The sequence below is a fragment of the Acanthopagrus latus genome, chromosome 18 (assembly GCF_904848185.1).
Source record: "Acanthopagrus latus isolate v.2019 chromosome 18, fAcaLat1.1, whole genome shotgun sequence".
NCBI classification, from domain to species: domain Eukaryota; kingdom Metazoa; phylum Chordata; class Actinopteri; order Spariformes; family Sparidae; genus Acanthopagrus; species Acanthopagrus latus.
Window position 1 is genome coordinate 18,969,563 of NC_051056.1, and position 19,177 is coordinate 18,988,739.

The 19,177-nt window shown below is 40.4% G+C and overlaps 3 protein-coding genes and 2 long non-coding RNA genes across 6 annotated transcripts; 2 read left to right on the forward strand and 3 right to left on the reverse strand.

Annotated features, from left to right (window-relative positions):
* Positions 1-845: 845 nt before the first annotated feature.
* LOC119007269 (putative monooxygenase p33MONOX) lies at positions 846-8,570 on the reverse strand. Its single transcript, XM_037076822.1, has 8 exons — positions 8,431-8,570; positions 7,313-7,435; positions 6,967-7,154; positions 6,689-6,800; positions 6,306-6,433; positions 3,055-3,206; positions 2,717-2,892; positions 846-2,099 (listed from the first exon to the last, which is right to left on the reverse strand). Exons 2-8 carry the CDS (start codon positions 7,338-7,340, stop codon positions 1,894-1,896), a joined length of 990 nt encoding a protein of 329 aa, XP_036932717.1. The 5' UTR covers positions 7,341-7,435; positions 8,431-8,570; the 3' UTR covers positions 846-1,893.
* LOC119007279 lies at positions 5,123-12,226 on the forward strand. Its single transcript, XR_005071083.1, has 4 exons — positions 5,123-5,964; positions 6,083-6,138; positions 7,943-10,359; positions 11,883-12,226. It is a non-coding gene; the product is annotated as an uncharacterized LOC119007279 (long non-coding RNA).
* On the reverse strand, positions 10,232-12,743 carry LOC119007271 (C-X-C motif chemokine 6-like). Of its 2 annotated transcripts, none has more exons than XM_037076826.1 (5): positions 12,488-12,743; positions 12,234-12,332; positions 11,862-11,976; positions 11,633-11,710; positions 10,232-10,366 (listed from the first exon to the last, which is right to left on the reverse strand). In XM_037076826.1, exons 1-5 carry the CDS (start codon positions 12,552-12,554, stop codon positions 10,354-10,356), a joined length of 372 nt encoding a protein of 123 aa, XP_036932721.1. In that variant the 5' UTR covers positions 12,555-12,743; the 3' UTR covers positions 10,232-10,353. The 2 variants fall into 2 exon arrangements, with proteins under 2 accessions (XP_036932721.1, XP_036932720.1); XM_037076825.1 differs by lacking the exon at positions 10,232-10,366 and adding an exon at positions 11,235-11,477 and having other exon boundaries at positions 12,488-12,737.
* Positions 12,744-15,791: 3,048 nt separating this feature from the next.
* LOC119007272 (platelet basic protein-like) lies at positions 15,792-17,025 on the reverse strand. Its single transcript, XM_037076827.1, has 4 exons — positions 16,800-17,025; positions 16,506-16,620; positions 16,277-16,354; positions 15,792-16,121 (listed from the first exon to the last, which is right to left on the reverse strand). The coding sequence occupies exons 1-4, from the start codon at positions 16,864-16,866 to the stop codon at positions 16,043-16,045; spliced, it is 339 nt and encodes a 112-aa protein (XP_036932722.1). The 5' UTR covers positions 16,867-17,025; the 3' UTR covers positions 15,792-16,042.
* LOC119007277 lies at positions 15,963-16,716 on the forward strand. Its single transcript, XR_005071080.1, has 3 exons — positions 15,963-16,092; positions 16,254-16,375; positions 16,527-16,716. It is a non-coding gene; the product is annotated as an uncharacterized LOC119007277 (long non-coding RNA).
* Positions 17,026-19,177: the final 2,152 nt, after the last annotated feature.

Sequence of the window (19,177 nt, forward strand, 5' to 3'; positions counted from 1 at the left end):
TAGGGCAAAGTTGTCTCGCTTTATAGAATACGTTATTTGATTTCAGTGAATTTAATCTAGAGCCTATCTCAGTAAAAAAAAACACATAACATCATAGGAACGCATGAAACACTGTGATTTCATGTTGAGCCTGTTACACCATCTTCTGGTCAATGGTGGTAACTGAGGGTTGTAAAATCATTGCACTTTATCAGCACAAGGGTCAAATTTCACCTTTATGCATTGGTAGCAGTGCAATGGAAAATTCAGGTTGGTGCCAGTGGATATTTTTTTTTTCTTTTTTTTACAAGGAAAATGTATGAGGAATGTCTGTTTTTCATGTGTTCCAAGAACCTCCGAATCACACCCACACCCCCAATTTATGGTCTGCGGGATTATTAAAAACTATAAATATGTAAGGAAATATCTACATGCTGTATTGTAGGTAACTGGACTTGACTCAGTTTCCTGAAGATGTTTCCACTCTGATCCAAGAGATTTTCTCTGTTCTAACTAACTGGAGGGGAGTTGACAGGCTTTTAAGCTCTTTGTGTGTCATCACACACCTGTGAGCTGAGTTTTCAGAGTCGTTGGGGCCACTTGTAGGTCGTTGACCTGACTGACCTTCATGTGGGTTGCTAAGGCTAGGTGAGTCCAGGTGTGAATGGTTGTTAAGCTGTCATGGGAGTGAACTCAGTCCTGCATTGTAGGTGGATGATAAGTAATGTTTTACTTCTTACATATTGCACCTTAACTGTATTAATATGCTATCTGTAGACTGCACAGTTAACTTAAGGAGAGGGGCACTTACACATATTTCACATCCATAACTTTCATTTTGCATAAAGAAAGCAACCAGTAAACCATTTCTGCTTCTTAATATCAGATTTATTTACAGATGTAAGTGGGAGACAATCTCCCTTGTGCAATTACTTACTTGGAATTTATCAACTTCTCAAAACAGCAGGGGCTCATGTATTGTGACACACACCAAAAACGATCAATTGAAAATGACCACTTCAATAATTTGTATTTTTATAGCACGCTGAAACAATATTGTGCTGAAATATAAAAATGTGATAAAACCAACATACTAGCTACTATTAGAAAGAAAAATTGTTGATTTAAAGCAGAACAATTTGAAAACACTTCAGTTGAAATAATACAAAAAAAAAAAAAAAAAAACACTTCAGGTCAGCAGTCATACTCTCTCACACAGTAAAATCACACATATAAAAAACCAAAACAAAAGCTGAGCTTAGATGGCAAGAAAGCAAACAAGCTGTAAGTTTAGGCACAATATCAGTCATACTACGCTATACTCTGCATGCTAACAGAGAAGAGCACTACACAACTACACATTTGTGAGCTTGTTGAAAATAAAAAAAAGAGGCAACTGAGAATTAGGAATTGAAATAGCTTGTCAGTTTTAGTATATGAGGCAATGCAAAAGTTATTAGTTTGAGCTAAGGACTGATAAGATATTTCAACAACTTCAAGCTCATGCTGCCATCACTGACAATAGAACAAGGACAAGGCAATGCATTCAATGCACCCTTTATGTGACAGAACAATAATAATACAAAGCAGTGCCATCTTAATTGATGACAAATGACGTTACTTCATATGATGTTTTATTTTGGACCATTAAGTTGGAAGAAATAGGAAAGGGATGATGTGCACTAGAAGAAAATTGCAATCCACCTAGTTGGCCCACTAGGAGGGGTAACAGTGCAGTGATGTCACTGGGGCTGGTGAGCATTAATACTACAAGGTGGTCCTCATTCCTCTCAGCCTCAGCCAATTTGCAGGGAGGCAGAGAGGACAAAGGAAGGTAGGAAAATAAATGAGAAATCAGACGCAGACAGGACAACAGTTGATGAACAGAGCTGTCACTGGACAGCTCGACCGGTTTCAGAAGCCTGAAGGTGTTAAAACATTCATGTCCCGAGGTTTAAGTTTATGTGGCCGTGGGGGCACCCGCTTTGCCTCAATGCCTGAGATTTCAATCTTGGGGGGCATGAAGTTAGCAGGGTTCTCTCCTGTGAAGTTGACCTGGGTGTTGGTGCCATCTATGGTGGAGGACTTTTGCATACCGAAGTAGGACTGCAGTGAGAATCCTGCAGGAGAGACGGGGAAGAGGAGGATGGTGTCATTAATTAGCTAAATCTAGCTGCAGCTTAAGGTTCTTGATCCTGAAGAATAACTTTAACACTCAAAGTCCTATTTTTGCTAATGTTCAGTAGTTTATTTCTCACATTGTTGCAGTGGTGTGCAGGTGTGCTCCACGTCCATATGACATCACTAGTGGGTGTGGTTTCAGATATAAAAATAGCCAACTTTAAACCACAACCAGATATGCTCAGAGGTCCAACATGCTTCTTTCTACATTAGTCTTGCAATTAAAATAACAAGACTAGTAATACAAGTCATTACAGGGTCCCATCTTGTGTCCTGATTTTTCTGTGGTACTGTAGGGGTTCCCTTCTGATCACATTTGGAACGCAGCTTGTGGATTAAACATAGCATGTTGTCTCTTGGCATGACTATTCAGTTGCAACCAGTTCATCGTTGGCAGTTGAACCATCACTATTGTATTCAGAGGAAAAACAAAAAACAGGGGCCTCACCACAGTTTGTCGTAGCACAGAGTTCAACCTACTGGCAGGAGAATCTATGCTATCAAAAGCTGCAACACAGCCAAAATCCAGATGCATATATGGGTATAAATCTCTCACCTGTGCTGGTGTCAGAGCCAGGGTCAGTGGGGGACTTCTGTACCACAGATCGAGTTCCAAAAAAGTTCCATCTCTCTCCTCCTCCCCCCTCATTTCCTCCCATGTCTGTGCTGGGGAAGGGACTGTTGAGCTCTGGGGTAGTAAGAAATGGTGCAGGACTCAGCTGGAACCAGGACCTGTATTCCCGCCAAGCAAGGCCAACACATGAACATACAAGCTTGTTGTTACGAGTTCAGAAATAAGGTATGTCACTATTAGGGGTTTGAGTTCCAACCATTTCGGATTTGGGTTTAGATCAATAACAATACGAGATAAACATTTAGTAGCATGATGCCTACCTGCGAGTAAGAGCCGGTGATGTGTGGGGACTAACACAGGGGGTGACACTGGGGGTGACAGAGGGGGTGACGGAGGGGGTGCCACTTGGGGTGGATTGTGCTGATGTTGTAAGCCTGTCCTCCTTGAAGTCCCCGCTTGGCATCTTCAACTTCTGCAGGGACAGAAAAAAAAAACAAGCAATTAAACAAAATGACACTTGAAGAAAATCCTTAACGGATCTGAAATCATTGTGTATAGTAGAAAGTGATTAAAAAAGCATTTACATTTTTAAAACCACAGTTGGCTGCCCATTTATTTTTTACTCAAGCAAAGCAGCAAATCTCTGACATGTTTTTCCCCATGTCCATGTTAGGCTAACAGCAGAAACACAGCATCGATCAATTTTGAAGAGCAAACATTCTCTAAACACACTATGCAAAAGGTCACCAGTGTTTTTCTGAACCTGCATCATAAAGTGCATCAAAGACCCTCAGAGCCTGTGACCTGTGATGTAATTGGGAAAAGAGAGAGGAGACCCAGAAGACAATCGCTCTAATCAGAATCAGAATCAGAATCAGAACCAGAAAAAGCTTTATTGCCAAGTACGATTTTACACATACAAGGAATTTGTTGTGGTGATGTTGGTGCATGCATCAAATGACTATAAGTTAAAATATGACAAATTAGCAATATAAACTATTTTAAAAAATAGAAAATATAACAAATTAACAATATAAGCTATTTTAAAAAGTAGAAAATATAACTATATAATATAAATAATAATAATAATAATAATAATAATAATAATAATAATAATAATAATAATAATAATAATGTGAAAATATAATAAATTTATGTTGAACCATGTACAACTGCTTCAACCTAACTAAAAAAACTGCCTGCTCTCCCGATAACACCACCAGCCAAAGTGAATGCTCTGATTTTGTATCACAGTTCTTCCATTCAAAACAATAACATCATGTGCAAAAGCTACTTCCACATAACTCTAACAAACCGAAATACATGATCAACCACACATGGCATGACATTAAGATTTATTTCAAGCGGTCTCTGGAAAAACATCTTTGATGTTCAGTCTGTATTCACTATGGGTACAATCCGACCCATATGTTGAACCTTGTTCCTAACTCATATCAATCTTGCACAAGTGGCCCTGCACTCTGGTCAGGGAAGGCCATCCTGAAAATGAATGACAAGCAGCTCCCCTATGGTTTAGATCCAAATACATTATTTGGTATCATGTTCCTACCCTGCTTGACCAGAATATTCCAAATCAGGACCCAACTACATTTCAGCAATTTTAAACTATTTGTGTGATTTAGAAAGTCTTTGAGTCACTGAGACAGAAAATCAAACAAAAACATCTTTCATGTTGGACCAAGTGCTTCTGGGGTATTAATGGTGGTTCCTAATTCACTCCAAAACCGTTCTATCATCAACTGATGACAGTAGAAGTGGGTCTAGTGTGGAATATGTTTTAAAATAAGCGTGACGCGTGAGGACAAGTGGAAGCAGCCACAGTTTGTGCCTGTCATTCATTGTCATGGAGCTGGCTTACATGACAATATCTGAGAAGCACAAATCGTGTCTTGTGTACCACAGGAAGCAGGCGTGGATACGGACATGACGGTTTCCTAAATAATATTGAGACACGAAACAAAAGTCTCAAAACCATTTCAGTTGTGGGGACAGCACATCATTTCTTTCCCTCTCGGTAAACCCATTGCCGTTAAGCAATACGACCGTTATATGCACTGTTAGTTAGCAGGTGTTAAGCTAACGGTGCCACATAATAGCTCACTTTATCTTGTGTATGATGCTACCAAGCCACACACAGAGCTAACGCTTCTTGAATCAACGCCAGCTTCTGTCTCTGAGCTCAACAATGGTTACACTACAGGAAACGTGGGCTGAAAAATGGTAGTCCGCGGAATTAATGAGCTATCGCCGGCTATAGCTAGTTTGTTGATTCGGGTTTTGCCAGCTAGCCTACAGTGCTGCTTTGCTAACGGCCTTCTCTCCTGCCGAAAGGTACAAACCACGTAACATAATAACTCCTTCACGTACCTTTTTATGATAACATTTATTTGGCGTTCCAGTCCGATAGATTCCTTCATTTTGTCCATAATTTGCAGTTTTAACAAGTTTAAGGGACTAGTTATTCGTCGAAAACACAGACGATACCGTCTGTACACACCGCAGTAGGCCTCCAGAGTGTTGCTCGTTCTGTTACGAGCTCCGTGATTGGGCCGTTTCAGAAAATAAGGTGGCTCGTTTCATTTAAGGGCGTTGCCTGGCAACACTGCTGGTAAAAGCTGCAGGCTGCGGAGCTGATTACGTAATGTGTTTATCAAGACTTTTTTTTTTTTCCATGTTTACCCCGCAGTCACCCTGGAGGCTTCAACAAGATGGTGTTTAGTTTCTCACAATAATACTTGATTATTTTAAATAATGATGCAAACATCATAATTGTTTTCGTAGTAATACAGTCCTCATAATGTGTATAATGTAGCTATGTGTGTAGGCTATGTTTACTTTTATGGTATTATAAATTTGTATATATGTTGTGCAGCATGGATGAGCTACATATTACAGTTCGTTGTGCAAACCCGGTGTTGTAAAGTAACAAATAACTGAACCTTGATGCCTTTATAACGTAATAACACCACAGCACTATGGACTGTTGTACTTCTGACACAACCCTTGAAATGTGAGCGCTGGAAGAGTGGGTCATGGCGGGCAGGGAATCTGTGCAAAAGTAAACAGGAAAGAAAACACAACCTTTGTGCATCCACACAGGCGCAGGTGCTGTCCGTATGGACTCCTCTGTGACTTTCTAAAACAGTCTTTTGGAAAACCCTCAATCTGGATCTGCCCGATAAACTTTGCAACTGGTCAACATTCACCAGGTACCAACTGATGGTAAAATAAATAAATAAATAAAAATTAAAATAAAACAACAACAAAAAAAGACATTGAAAACTCTCACACAGCCATGCTTATCCCTGGTTTGTTATGCAATTTCAGCCTAAAGAGACTTCATCAGGCCTCAACTTTGTGATGAACCAGCAGTAAACGAGGCAGTAAGTTCAGATTTCTCTTGAACTTTTAGTGAACATTTTGCCCTCTAACGCACCTTTCACACGTTTGGTTGTGAGAAGGTATTTGCTGTTATTCTTCGAGGGAGAGAGGAACTTTTCACTGCTCGTTGGCAAATCAAGTCTTCCTCCTCACATTTGTTCATACTCACTGGCAGTGTGCCATCACCAAGCCGGTGAAAGCGAGTCTCCTCGGCCGAGAGCCCCTTGTGGGGAGAATACTTGGCGTCTGTCAGCCCTGCCTGGTGCTCAAACCTCTGCAGGCTCTCTTGGGTCTGCTCTAAGTGAAGAAACAGTTAACAGTGGATACAAAATTAGTTGAATTTTTAATATGCTGCACTCCATTATAGCCTGCTGCTGGTAACTCTGAAGATTGTTTATCCATGTTTGGCAGCCAGGGCAGCAGCCACTTAGGCAACCATTGATAAAGCTGTGATGAAATCATTTATCAGTGACTTTATAACTTGTATGTAAAAGATGAAAACGTAAATATATGTTATTAAATCATGTTACTCAGTTGTTTTCGTCCACTTACTGATCATAAGCGAGCTCATTAGAGAGGTGGCTTTGGCTTTCACAACAGGCACTGGGGACTTGGCTGTCGCTGCCGCCTCGAAAGTCAGGGGCTTCCCACCACTCTCGCTTTCCTGGTCACACAAGTATAGTCACTGTTAGGATTAGCCTACGAATCAGTTACATAACAAATAGGTGAGAAAATCAAATGTGCCCAGCCACGCGCCGAATTTCACACAGGACAGCACAAACAACAAAGTGTTCAGGCAACTACTAAACAGTTGGGCTGGTGGAAATCACCTCTGCAGTGTTTCTGAACTTGTGCTGTGGGATCACAGGGTCTTTCCACAAGATGTTGACACTAAAGTCTGCAGGCGGCGAGTGCATGGGGGCCTCCATGAGCTCGTCGTAACTGGTGTTGCGCCGAGTCATTCCGATCGGTGATGATAGGGCACCGAAAAGTCCAGGCGGCGTGCCAGACTCAAGGGCTGAAAGGTGGGAGAGAAGAGAAGAACGTCTGAACTGCGTTTTACTTTTTACACAAAGAAACTTCTTCAGTTAACTTCCACAAAACCAGCAATCATTTCACAAGTTAAATCGTGTAAAGATGACCACACATGTCCAAGTATCTAAGCGTTAAATCTACCTGGAATGTCTCCTTGCCGTGAAGCCATGTTGACAGCAGATCTGTGGGGCTGACCACAGGACAGTCTGGAGGTTGGCGGTGTGGAAGCCCACTCTGCTTTGCTTTGGAATCCGAATCTGAACACTTCATCACATGACATCACAAAGTGTTAACCGGGTCGTTAAAACAGACAGATAGGCCTGAATCTAAGGGAGCAAAGTGTGTGCAGCACTTCATCAAGTCGCTGTGGAAAGAAGTGAGGCCGATGAAGAAACACACGCACGGATTATTTTTTGTCAACCTAACCGTGGTTATGTCAGAGAATAACGCATCAGAGGCTTGTATTTACTGTGCACAGTGCATAGCGTTCAGTTTCTGACCCGCTGCAAATAGAAGCAAGGAGTCTGGTTACAGCATGGACATTGATATCAGTTTATGTACAAGAGTCACCCTCATGAACCGGCCTCTCCTCTGCTCAGTGGAAAACAGCCAGAGTGTGCATTAAAACAGACTCCTTCTCAGGAGGAAATGAAACTTCATGAATTAAAGAAACCCTGTCTGTTTCATAGCATTCACTCTGTGCAGCCACTCTTATTTGTCCTCTTGTCTAATGGTGAACCTTTCTATCTCTTATCACTGCTCCTTTATCAGCCCTTGTCTGAGCTCACTGTCCGCTGGTACCCCCCGCATCTTCCCTATCAAATGGATGATGACAAGACAAGACTGGAATCTAAACTCTGTCAGAATATTGTAGCTTTATCGACGGTATTTCTTGGCGTCTTGTCCGGACAGCTGACTGATATTCCATCTGCTGTGGTTCACGTCAGCGCCGCGAGGAGACAAATACAGTGACTTGCAAAAAAAAAAAAAAAAAAAAAAAAAAAAAAAGGAACACCAGGAACCGAAATCACGCAATGGGCGTCTGGGAGCACCGCACAATGATCTGTAAACAGCGATCACAGCCTAACAGTTACTTTTCATGTTGTTTCTAAATGGAGTAAAAGATCTGACGCTATCCGACGGTATGTTGCGTCATCTCTACATGCATTAATAGCATTAATACTGTCAGTATTTAAAATAGTGTCCAGTCTGCAGCGCTCACATGGAGCACAACATCTCGTCATGTATTTAACACTCACCTCGACCTGCCTGCGTCTCCAATCCTCTCCCGGTGAAATGCTATTCCTCAGCTGCAGCGATTTCTCTGTCACGGTCGCATCATCCCGACAGGCTGTTCGGAAAAACTGTATGTTTGCTTATCGGCTGCTTCATCCATGACTTTTGGACATGCAGAGTAAACAGCGGCGCTGCAGGGGACGTCCGCGCAGAACCATGCAGCCGCCGCGCGTCTCCGTCAGCGGAGCCGGCAGGAAGTGATCACCCTCACAAACTTAAAGTCACCGTGCAGCCCGTTTGGGAAGACTGAATTGTTAAGCGTGAGAAGAATTCGGATGTCATATTATTGTCATGTCACAGAGGGTTTCCTGTGAAGTTTTATTAAGGTTTTGATCTTCACATTAAATAGCCCACCATCCTTTACTGTATGTGTGAGGCATACTTAAACTTCCTAAGTGTGTTTGTGTGTCCTTGTATTTCTTAGGTTACTTTGTAGGCACCAATATCTGTATATGATCAGACAGTGACATCGAACAGATGCTCAGTTCCCATTTGGGGCCAAAAAAGCTCTGGAACCAATGAGGAATGGTGAAGGACTGCAGGATTGCATTTAAATGAGGTTAAAAATAGGATTAGGGTTAAGGTTAGAGGAGCTAAATCTCCAAGGAGTGAAAGGCAATGAATACTGTGTGTGTGTGTGTGTGTGTGTGTGTGTGTGTCTGTGTCTGTGTCTGTAGTGATATGGGTGTGGAGGGTGACAGCCTATAAGACTGAACCGATCTGACCCGCCCCTGTCAGAGCTGAGCGGGAACACATGGTCATGGTGTTGGCTTGCTGCTACAGACCTGTAGTCCCAGAGTGTAGTCAGCTTTGGTGTCCTCTGGTATCTGATATATGTAAGTACTGGTATGACCCATTAATGGGTCTTGAAGACTCCTTAGAGTGCACCTCCCTCTGATATTTAACACTTGGCAACAGTGGCAGGCTGTCTGAGGGCCATTGGCAAGCACTATAAAAAGTGCACCAGCTCATAGAAAGTTGGGATACATTTATAGTGACACCATTCCAAAACCTGGTAAAGATGATAATTGTTTTATTATGTGGCAGAGCTCTGTACTTAAAAGTCACATTTGACTATTAACTATTTAGAATGGGATGAAGAGGGTACTAAAATCCTCTTGCACACTTGGCCACTGTAGAGGCCAGCTCCCTTTTCAAAATGAGGGCACAGGGGTCCACCAGTGAACAATGTTATAAATGTAGCACCCTTCTAATTTGTGTATATGGGTTTCATTGCATTTATTTCCGTAAAGTGTTCTGATGTGATTGTGAACCCATACATGTATTGCTGCTGTTAGCATGATCCACAATTGTCCTATATTTTGAAAGGCCTTTGAACATCTCCGCTTTCTCTTATTTGGGTTTTCATTTGTTTGGGCAGGTGTCAATCATGTCCTGGAGGTTAACCTTTCGGAATGTTAGAGGGGCGGGACGAGAGAAAAAACATGGAAAATAAGAGAAGAATGGGAAGGGGAAGGACGTGAAGTCCAAGTAAACGTTCAGATAATTTTATGAAACAGGATTAGTTACCGTTATTAACCGGGAGTTTAAGCAAGTGCTTGTTTCTTTTGTTTAGAGTGTAACCGAACATGTTTTAGAAGTTAGAAGTTAGAGCTGAATACCAGGATGAAATCGAGCTAGCAACGGTTGTGCGATGCTAACCATTGCTAGCGGTTAGCATCGTCAGGAGAGTTGGACATTGGATGTCGCCAAGTGCTGCTGCGGGACGGAGGAGTCGGTGCAGGACCAAGCCTCAGGGTGGGTCTCTGGCCATGACGCTGCCTCTGGGAAGAAGTTTTTGAGAACATTGTTGGATCGCTGTTCACTAAGTTTCCCGACCTGCGGCTTCAATGTGGATTTCTATATGAGTTCCAGCATTCCCGCCATCACAGGTACCAACTGAAACACAACAGAGTTACCCTGTTATTACACTCTTGAAGGTTTTTAATATTTCAGGATTATTAAGTAATTTGAAACCAAGGAAAAATATATCAAACACAAGGTTTAGACATTAAAATTGTTTATTATTGTTAAATCCTTCATAGAAGGTGTTTTTCATGCTGATAATGTTTATATTGACTAAGGGCTATAGTTACACTTCAAGTAAGCTGCAAGGGAAAATGAATGCTCAATGACAGTATGGTTGCAATTAAAAAACTTATTCTATGGGTTGAACCAATACTGGCCTGTCAGACGATCATAAAGAAGTGAAAATGGAAATACTCAAGTAAAGTACAAGTACCCCACTTAAGTATGATGCTTGGGCAAATGTACTTGAAACACACAGAGGCGTGTGTGAGTGTGAATGAGATTTCCAAGTATGTTGTGTGTGGATTTAAGTTAATGTTAGGGTTAGATAGCCAGTAGAATTGTAGTGTAATTATACTGCAGTTTGGTGTAGGTTACCCTGGACTTTGTGTGCGGTGTGTTGTGTGCTGTTGTGGTATGGTGTGTGTTTGCTTGTGTGTAGTGTGTGTGTGTTTACATAATACAGCCCAATGATATTTAGTTATATACAAGAGTTATATATTTAGTTATGTTTAGTTAGATATATATTCCCGCAATGTTTGCAAATTTACTACATTTTAGCAAATTCCCAAAATTTCATCGCAAAAAAAATGCATGAATATCCTGAATATTTTTCGCATTTTTTAAGGAACGTGCCATAATCGTCCATAATCAAGGATTTTTGCCCGCAACAATCACAAAAAAAACCCACATTTTTCTGGGAGGACTGCCTACATATGTAACACACTGAACCAAGAACTGCCCCTTTCAACGTTTTATTAGTTGTATTAGTTAAAAATCAAAGGAAAAAAAACAGAGATATACTCTAAGTGCACAAGAAAAGAAGTGGAATACAAATAATCAAACTTCATTAATTTCACATCAGTTTTTTTTTTTATAGTTCTTTTGTTGCAATAAGAGGTCAACTGAGCTTTCACTGATTGAAGGAGTTACAGAAAGTCAGATTGGAGCTGGTGTGGCTGTAGAGGCTTTCTGTCTGTTCCTAAAAGCGACAATAAAACAAGAAGGACGCACTTAAGACACATTACAATGGTGTGGAGAGGGCATCATGTATCTCATTACTGTTATTTCTAATCAGTATTAATCAGATTAACATCTGTCATGTTTTCTGCAGATGAGTTCTGTAAAAATACTCACATGATGCTAGCTACGAGCTGCTGCACTGGTCTCCTCTTGGGGTCCAGGCAATAGCGATAGCCGCTGTTGGTGGTGACACTATTGAAATGGAAAGTAGAGGTGATATGAGGAGAAAAGAAAAAGCACCAACATCATCATCTCTTTATCAAATGGAGTAGATAAACAGATACATCACTGCTTAAAGCAGGCAGACTATTCCCACAATATTAAAGATTTGAATGTATCTTACACAATCTCCACTCTGTTGCAGAAGACGGTTGCTTGGAAGATCTGGACATCCTTTACGTCAGAGGTATCCAACCTCTTGACACGTGAGCACAGACACTGCTTTCCTGATCCAAGTTCTGGTGACAAATACAAGAAAAAAACAAAGGAAATTAAAATCACAGCTACCAAAACATATTGAACATAGTTAACGAAAAGAACTCGTTAACTCGGTCATAATTTTGGTAGTTGCTGACATGAATTGATATCCACAGTATTTTTCCATTTGTTACACATAAACAATAGAAACATGAACTTGAAAAGGCTGAAAGAATGACTAGCAAACATGGGAACAGGGAATTTCCGTCACACCGTGAATGCAGCACAGCGTACTTACCTTTGAAAACAGACAACATGGACGTTGCTACAGAGGTGGGTTCCTGGGTAGACCTGCTGCTGCTGCTGGTGGGGGTGGAACTGAACGTAGTTGGTGAGGCTGTAGGAAATTAAAATCACAGCTACCAAAACATATTGAACATATTGAACAAAAATAAATCTTTCTCTCTTTTACTTGTGTTGCCTGTCAACAGAACAAGCCTCAGGTTGTAAGTGATGTAAGTATATATACATATAAAAAGTATAAGAACTTACGTTGGGCTTGAGAGATGCAGACAGCAACAGCCAGGAGAAGAAACACTTTCACGATGCTGGTGGACATTGTTGAGTTCCTCTGTAGTCAAGATGATACTGGTGCTAGAAAAAGAAACCTCGGTATGTGTGGTAAAGATGATAGAGGCTGTAATAATTGTAGCTGAGAGATTAAGCGATCAAGCAAAATCTGTTGACAGAAGAACTGTGATGGGTCGAGGCAGAGGTTCGTCTTAAATAGTCTCTTTTGACATGTTAATCATCCTTCCTGTGTTTGTGAAATTTCTGAGACTGGGAAGTGAAACTCAAAAAACATAGGGAAAAAAGCATTCAGTCTTTCCTTCCTCCCTGATTTTAGATTTAATAAAGATAGAAGTATATTTAGATATTAGGTATGGAAAAAAGAAAATAAAAACAGTAGTGTAAAGTGTGCGAACTGTAAACCTCCATGTATAATCAAACATTTAATTCAAACTTACTTCAGTTCAATGAAGAACAAAGATCCAACTGTAATTACAGACTAATGAAAACATAATTATTAATATTACATTATGTTCAATTTCTGCCAATACTATATTCAGTTTTCGCATCCATATCCTACACACTGGACCTTTAACGAAGGCATTTACGGCAGGCTGCTTCTTATGAGGAAATGAAACTTGATGAATTGAAGAAATGCTGTCTGTTTCATAGAATTCACTCTTTTCTCCCGATAGTTCCTTATTATTGTAAAATGCAGCCACTCTAACTTGTAATCTTGTGTTATGGTGAGCCTTTCTATCACTTATCACTGCCCCTTATCAGCCTTGTCTGCGCTCACTGTCTGCTGGAATCCACCTGCATCTTCCTCGCTTCGATGAATGATGACAGGACAAGACTGGAATCTAAACTGTCAGAATTCAGATTTTGCAGTTTTATGTTGATGGCATTTCTTGGTGTCTGTCCAGACAGCTGAATGTTATTGTATCTGCTGTTGCGGATGGGAATACTATTACTATAGTGAACGACAACATCTTGTCTGTTTTTTTTTATTTTTTATGTCCGATACCGATAAGAGAACATGGAGTATCTGCTGATATCAAACCGATACAGCCTTTCCCCCTCTCTTAAATAACAAAGCCACATCTGTATGAAAGCATTTGCTTAACCTATAAAAAACATGCTTAAAGTAATAATCTTGCAGATTTTCATCTGAATAAATACTATCTACTACTAATCTACTATATTATACTATCGTCGAATGAGGTTGCACTAGGATGATTGAGCCTATGGCCCACTGATGAAAGCCTTTACATTTGCTTTAATACACGGGATGTGCAGAGATGTGCACTGGGTGTAGGTGTCGACTTTTCTGGGAAAATATCACAAGCGCGCACAGTTAGTGATGTATTAACCCAGCTGGTTTTCAAACATTCAAAATGTATCTGAAAAATTCAAGCTGTAGTTCAGAATATTTATGATGAAGGTATCATAATCGCAGTCTAAAATACAAGACATAAGTGCGGCACTGCTTTTTGCAAATTAAAGCGTGAATCTATCCACTGTGCCATCAGACTTAGTGATGACATTGTGTACATGTCTGAGCTCCAGATGTTAGTTGTGAAACTAACATTATCAGCGTTTTCCAAACATTTCAAAATGAACCCGCACACTTGTCGCTGTTTTTCCGTTACATCTGCTGGCCTTGCTCTACTTGGTTTGAGTTGCCACAGCCGGTGTTTTGCATTTTCATCACAACTGGACTACCTGCTTGAAGGTGTGTCTTAAACAAATGACGCTCTTGTCCCGATGCCTGTAATTCTACCAAAGAATAACCCCTAACAAAGTTGCCCTGCTAATTCAGTTATAAACATGTTTTATTTCATGTAACTTGTTCACAAAAAAGCCTCCCGTTATTTAGTCAAAAGCTTTTATTATGAAGCAGCATTACAGGAAACATTGTGCTTTCCCCAGCAGTATCTAAACATGACTCCTGAAACAGCTGAAAGTGAACACAGCAAACAGTAAAACACAGCAGATGTTTGAAAGTGCGAGCAGGATGAGAGAAACTGAAGAGCTTCAGTAATAAACTACAAAAACACTGAGAGCTGAACACAGACGTTTAAAAAACATCTTTGTCTCAGGTTTCCTGCATAGACGTGAGTTGAGTATCTGTTTCAGGAGGAGAGGGTGCTTGTTATGGGCTGACTGCAGTCTCGAGTCATCACCGCAGTCCACTTGGAGGCAGCGGTTTGACTCAGCGCAGAGAAACGGATGACAGTCTCACTGTAGTTCGGTCCAGCCAGCCACATGACACATACTGCTCTCCTTACAGCATGTTGCGCATAGTTTAAGCATTTATAGGAGCGTTATAAATCAGATTGGATTAAAAAATTTTCCTTCTCAGAAATCTGAATCCAGTAGTTTTGTTCGATATTGGACTGATACAGATACTATTGGATTGGCGCATCCCTAATGTTGTCATCTTGTAACCTTTCCTTTAATATTTTACATAAGGTTTGCTGTGAGGTTTAAGGTTTTGATCTTCAATAAATAGCCCACTATCCTCTACTGAATGTGTGAGGCATACTACACTTCTAAAGAGTGTTTGTGTGTCATTGTATTGCTTATGTCACTTTGTAGGCACCAAAATCTGTTCATACGGGTTAGGGTTAGGCTGCAGGTTTACACTTAATAAAGGTCAAAATTAGGGTCAGTGGTAGGGCTAAATGTCCAAGGAATGAAAAAGAATATGAATACCACTGTGTGTGTAACTGATATGGGTTTGGGGGATGATAGCCTGTAAGACTAAACTGAATACAACTTTTGTGGTGTTGTCGGCAACAATGCTAAAAATTCCACAAAAGTCATTCTTGAGCAAAAGTAAAGACATGTTAGAATATTACTTTGATAAAAGGAAAAGTCACCCATAGGAGTAGTACTTGAGAATTTCTTAACTATCCTGAAGTATCTCTAAGTGCTGTATCATACCCCAAACCACTGAGTAAGTTAGGAAATGTCACACACCTACTAACAAAGAAGGTACCGTCTGAGTGGGGCTTGAGTGCGTAACCTGTCGAGGCTGACAGATTATGAGTAGGCCTCTGACCTAACTCTTTGTGAAATCCTCTTACATCAAAAACTTTGGGGTCTTAATATTAGAGCTGACTGATATTTTCAGGAATTTCTCTAAACTTGGACAAAACGGAGCGTCAAGACAACTTCATACACAATGAGATGTAGTTCTTGTATTTGCAGGCCTGAACCACAAGGGAGCACTGTTGATACACGTTACTGAGAAAAGGTGCAGATAACAATGACTCAGTGCTTTCTTGATTATATCTTTTATTAGTAAAAAACTGAAATGAACAAAATGGAGGAAAAACTGGGTTCACAACATGTGAATGTATTCACAAAAGTCAAAGGAAATAAAGATTGACTGTAAGTGCACAAACGTATAAATAGAAGATAAATTAACAAAAAGCTTAGTTGAGTTAACATCTTCTTTCTTTGAAGGTGCTTCTGTTGCAGTCAGAGGTCATCTGAGCTTCTCACTGATTGAAGGAGTTACAGAGAGAGTCAGACACGAGCTGTGCTGCTGCTGCCGGCTGTGGAGCTGAACGTAGTTGGTGAGGCTGTAGAGGCTTTCTGTCTGTTCCTAGAGGTGACAATAAAACAAGAAGGACATACATTAGACACAACAGCGTGGAGGGGGCATCGTGTCACTCATTGCTATTATTAATCTGATAAACATTTACTGAAAGATTAACATCTGTCATGTTTTCTGCAGATGGGTTCTGTAAAAATACTCACATGATGCTAGCTACGAGCTGCTGCACTGGTCTCCTCTTGGGGTCCAGGCAATAGCGATAGCCGCTGTTGGTGGTGACACTGTTGAAATGGAAAGTAGAGGTGAGATGAGGAGAAAAGAAAAAGCACCAACATAATCATCTCTTTATCAAATGGAGTAGATAAACAGATACATCACTGCTTAAAGCAGGCAGACTATTCCCACAATATTAAAGATTTGAATGTATCTTACACAATCTCCACTCTGTTACAGAAGACGGTTGCTTGGAAGATCTGGACATCCTTTACGTCAGAGGTATCCAACCTCTTGACACTTGAGCACAGACACTGCTTTCCCAATCCATGTCCTGAAGACAAATACGAGGAAAAACAAAGGAAATTAAAATCACAGCTACCAAAACATATTGAACATATTGAACAAAAATAAATCTTTTGCTCTTTTACTTTTGTTGCCTGTCAACAGAGCAAGCCTCATGTTGTAAGAAATGAATGTATAAGTAAAGGTATCAAAAGTATAAGAACTTACGTTGGGCTTGAGAGATGCAGACAGCGACAGCCAGGAGAAGAAACACTTTCACGATGCTGGTGGACATTGTTGAGTTCCTCTGTAGTCAAGATCACACTGGTGCTAGAAAAAGAAATCTTGGTACGTGTGGTAAAGATGATAGAGGCTGTAATAGTTGTAGCTGAGAGATTAAGCTATCAAGCAAAATCTGTTGACAGAAGAACTGTGATGGGTCGAGGCAGAGGGTCGTCTTAAATAGTCTGTATTGACACGTGAATCATCCTTCCTGTGTTGAAGGGAATTTTTCTGATACAGAAAAGTGAAACTCAAAAACCAAAAAAAAAAGGCAGTCAGTCTTTCCTTCCTCCTACTTATAATTTGACCTGATTGTAGATATAAAGATAAAAGTACATTTAGATATAGGTATGGAAGTAAGAAAATAAAACAAGTAGTGTAAAGTGTGCGAACTGTAAACCTCCATGTAAAATCAAATATTTACATCAAACTTGCACTAGCACTGTCGGCAGGACATTTTGCACACATTAGTTAAGTACAATGAAGAACAAAAATCCAACTGCAATTACAGATTAATGAAAACATAATTATTAATATTGCAGTATATTCGGTATTTTGCATCCATATCCTACACACTGGACCTTCAACAAGGGAATTCACGGAAGGCTTCTTTTCATGAGGAAATGAAACTTCATGAATTAAAAAAATGCTGTCTGTTTCATGGAATTCACACATTTCTCCAGATAGTTCCTTATTATTGTAAAGTGCAGCCAGTCTGACTTGTAATCTTGTGTTATGGTGATCCTTTCTATCTCTTATCACTGCCTGTTATTAGCCTTGTCTGAGCTGCATCTTCCATGAACCATGACAGAGGAAGACAGGAATCTAAATTTTCAGAATTCGGATGTTGCAGCTTTATGTTGATGGCATTTCTTGGTGTCTGTCCAGACAGCTGAATGTTATTGTATCTGCTCTTGCGTATGGGAATCTCCTGATCATCTGTGAACTATTACTATAGTGAAGGACAACATCTTGTCTATTGACGATTTTTTCATGTCCGATACCGATAAGAGAACACTGAGTATCTGCTGATATCCATATCAATCTGATAAGCCTGTCACCCTCTCTTAAACAACAAAGCCACATCTGTATGGAAGCATTTGCTTAACACATTAACAACATGCTTAATGTAATAATCTTGCAGAATTTCTTGTGAACAAATATCTGTTACATCACTATCACCGAATGAGGATGCACTAGGAGGATTGAGCCTATGGTCCACTGATGAAAGCACTTACATTTGCTTTAATACTGGGGATGTACAGAGATGTGCACTGGGTGTATGTGGCGACTTTCTGGTAAAATATCTCAAGCAGAGAGAGTAGGCAGCTCTGAGTATTTATGATGAAGGTATCATTGACAATCAAATACAAGTTGCAGATTTCTCCTGTGTGTGAGCCACGAAGCTGCTCAGCATGCAGCAATGCTTTTTGCAAATTAAAACTTGAATCTATCTGCTTTGCTTTCAGACTTAGTGATGACAGTGGGCACACGTCTGAGCTCCAGATGTCAGTTGTGAAACCAGCTTTGTCAGTGTTTTCCAAACTTTTCAAAATTGAACCCGCAAACTTCTACCATTTTTTCCATGACATCCGCCAGGCTGGTTCTACGTAGTTTGACTGGCACTGATTGACTTTGCACAGCCAAACGTGCTGATGGAAAAACGGATGACACTATCACTCAGGCATGCTGCTGCTTGTCACGTGACACATGCTGCTCTATTTACGGCATGTTTCGTTTAGTTCTTGGGAGTGTTTAGGCTAACTCGGAACCCGTTTTAGTAAAGGGTTTGATTTCCATGAAATAGCCCACCATCCTTTACTGTATGTGTTAGGCATACTTGTGTCACTTAGATTACTTTGTAGGCACCAAAATCTCCTCATAAGGTCACATGGTGACATTAAACAAACGCCAACTTGTTAATGGAGTATCAGAGACTCCTTAGAGTGTAACTCTCTCTGATTTAACACTTGGCAATGGTGGCAACTCATGGGAAGTTGTAATGCTTTTATAGTGAATCCACTCCAAAACCTGATAAAGATGATAATTGTTTTATTTTATTTGGCAGAGCTCTGTACTAAAAACACAAATCAAACTGTGAACTAGTTACTATTTACAATGCGATGTCGAGGGCCCATTATCACGTTTCCTTGCACACTTTGCCATTGTAGAGGGCATTTTTGCATCCTTTCTGTCATACATGTCGACACGATGGTCCACCAGTGAACAGTGTTGTAAAAATATACCCCAAAGTCATTCTTGAGCAAACGAAAAGATGTGTTGGAATATTACTTTGGTAAAAGTGAAAGTCACCCATACAAGTA

Coding starts and splice junctions, on each gene's coding strand:
- LOC119007272 (XM_037076827.1), bottom strand. CDS start 16,866: ATGTCCACCAGCATCGTGAAAGTGTTTCTTCTCCTGGCTGTCGCTGTC. Junction 16,621..16,799: donor CTGCATCTCTCAAGCCCAAC/GTAAGTTCTTAT, acceptor ATTTGTCTTCAG/GACATGGATTGGGAAAGCAG. Junction 16,355..16,505: donor TGTAACAGAGTGGAGATTGT/GTAAGATACATT, acceptor CCATTTCAACAG/TGTCACCACCAACAGCGGCT.
- LOC119007271 (XM_037076825.1), bottom strand. CDS start 12,554: ATGTCCACCAGCATCGTGAAAGTGTTTCTTCTCCTGGCTGTTGCTGTC. Junction 12,333..12,487: donor CTGCATCTCTCAAGCCCAAC/GTAAGTTCTTAT, acceptor AATTTCCTACAG/CCTCACCAACTACGTTCAGT. Junction 11,711..11,861: donor TGCAACAGAGTGGAGATTGT/GTAAGATACATT, acceptor CCATTTCAATAG/TGTCACCACCAACAGCGGCT.
- LOC119007269 (XM_037076822.1), bottom strand. CDS start 7,340: ATGGCTTCACGGCAAGGAGACATTCCAG. Junction 6,434..6,688: donor AATGAGCTCGCTTATGATCA/GTAAGTGGACGA, acceptor TTCTTCACTTAG/AGCAGACCCAAGAGAGCCTG. Junction 2,893..3,054: donor TCACCGGCTCTTACTCGCAG/GTAGGCATCATG, acceptor GCGGGAATACAG/GTCCTGGTTCCAGCTGAGTC.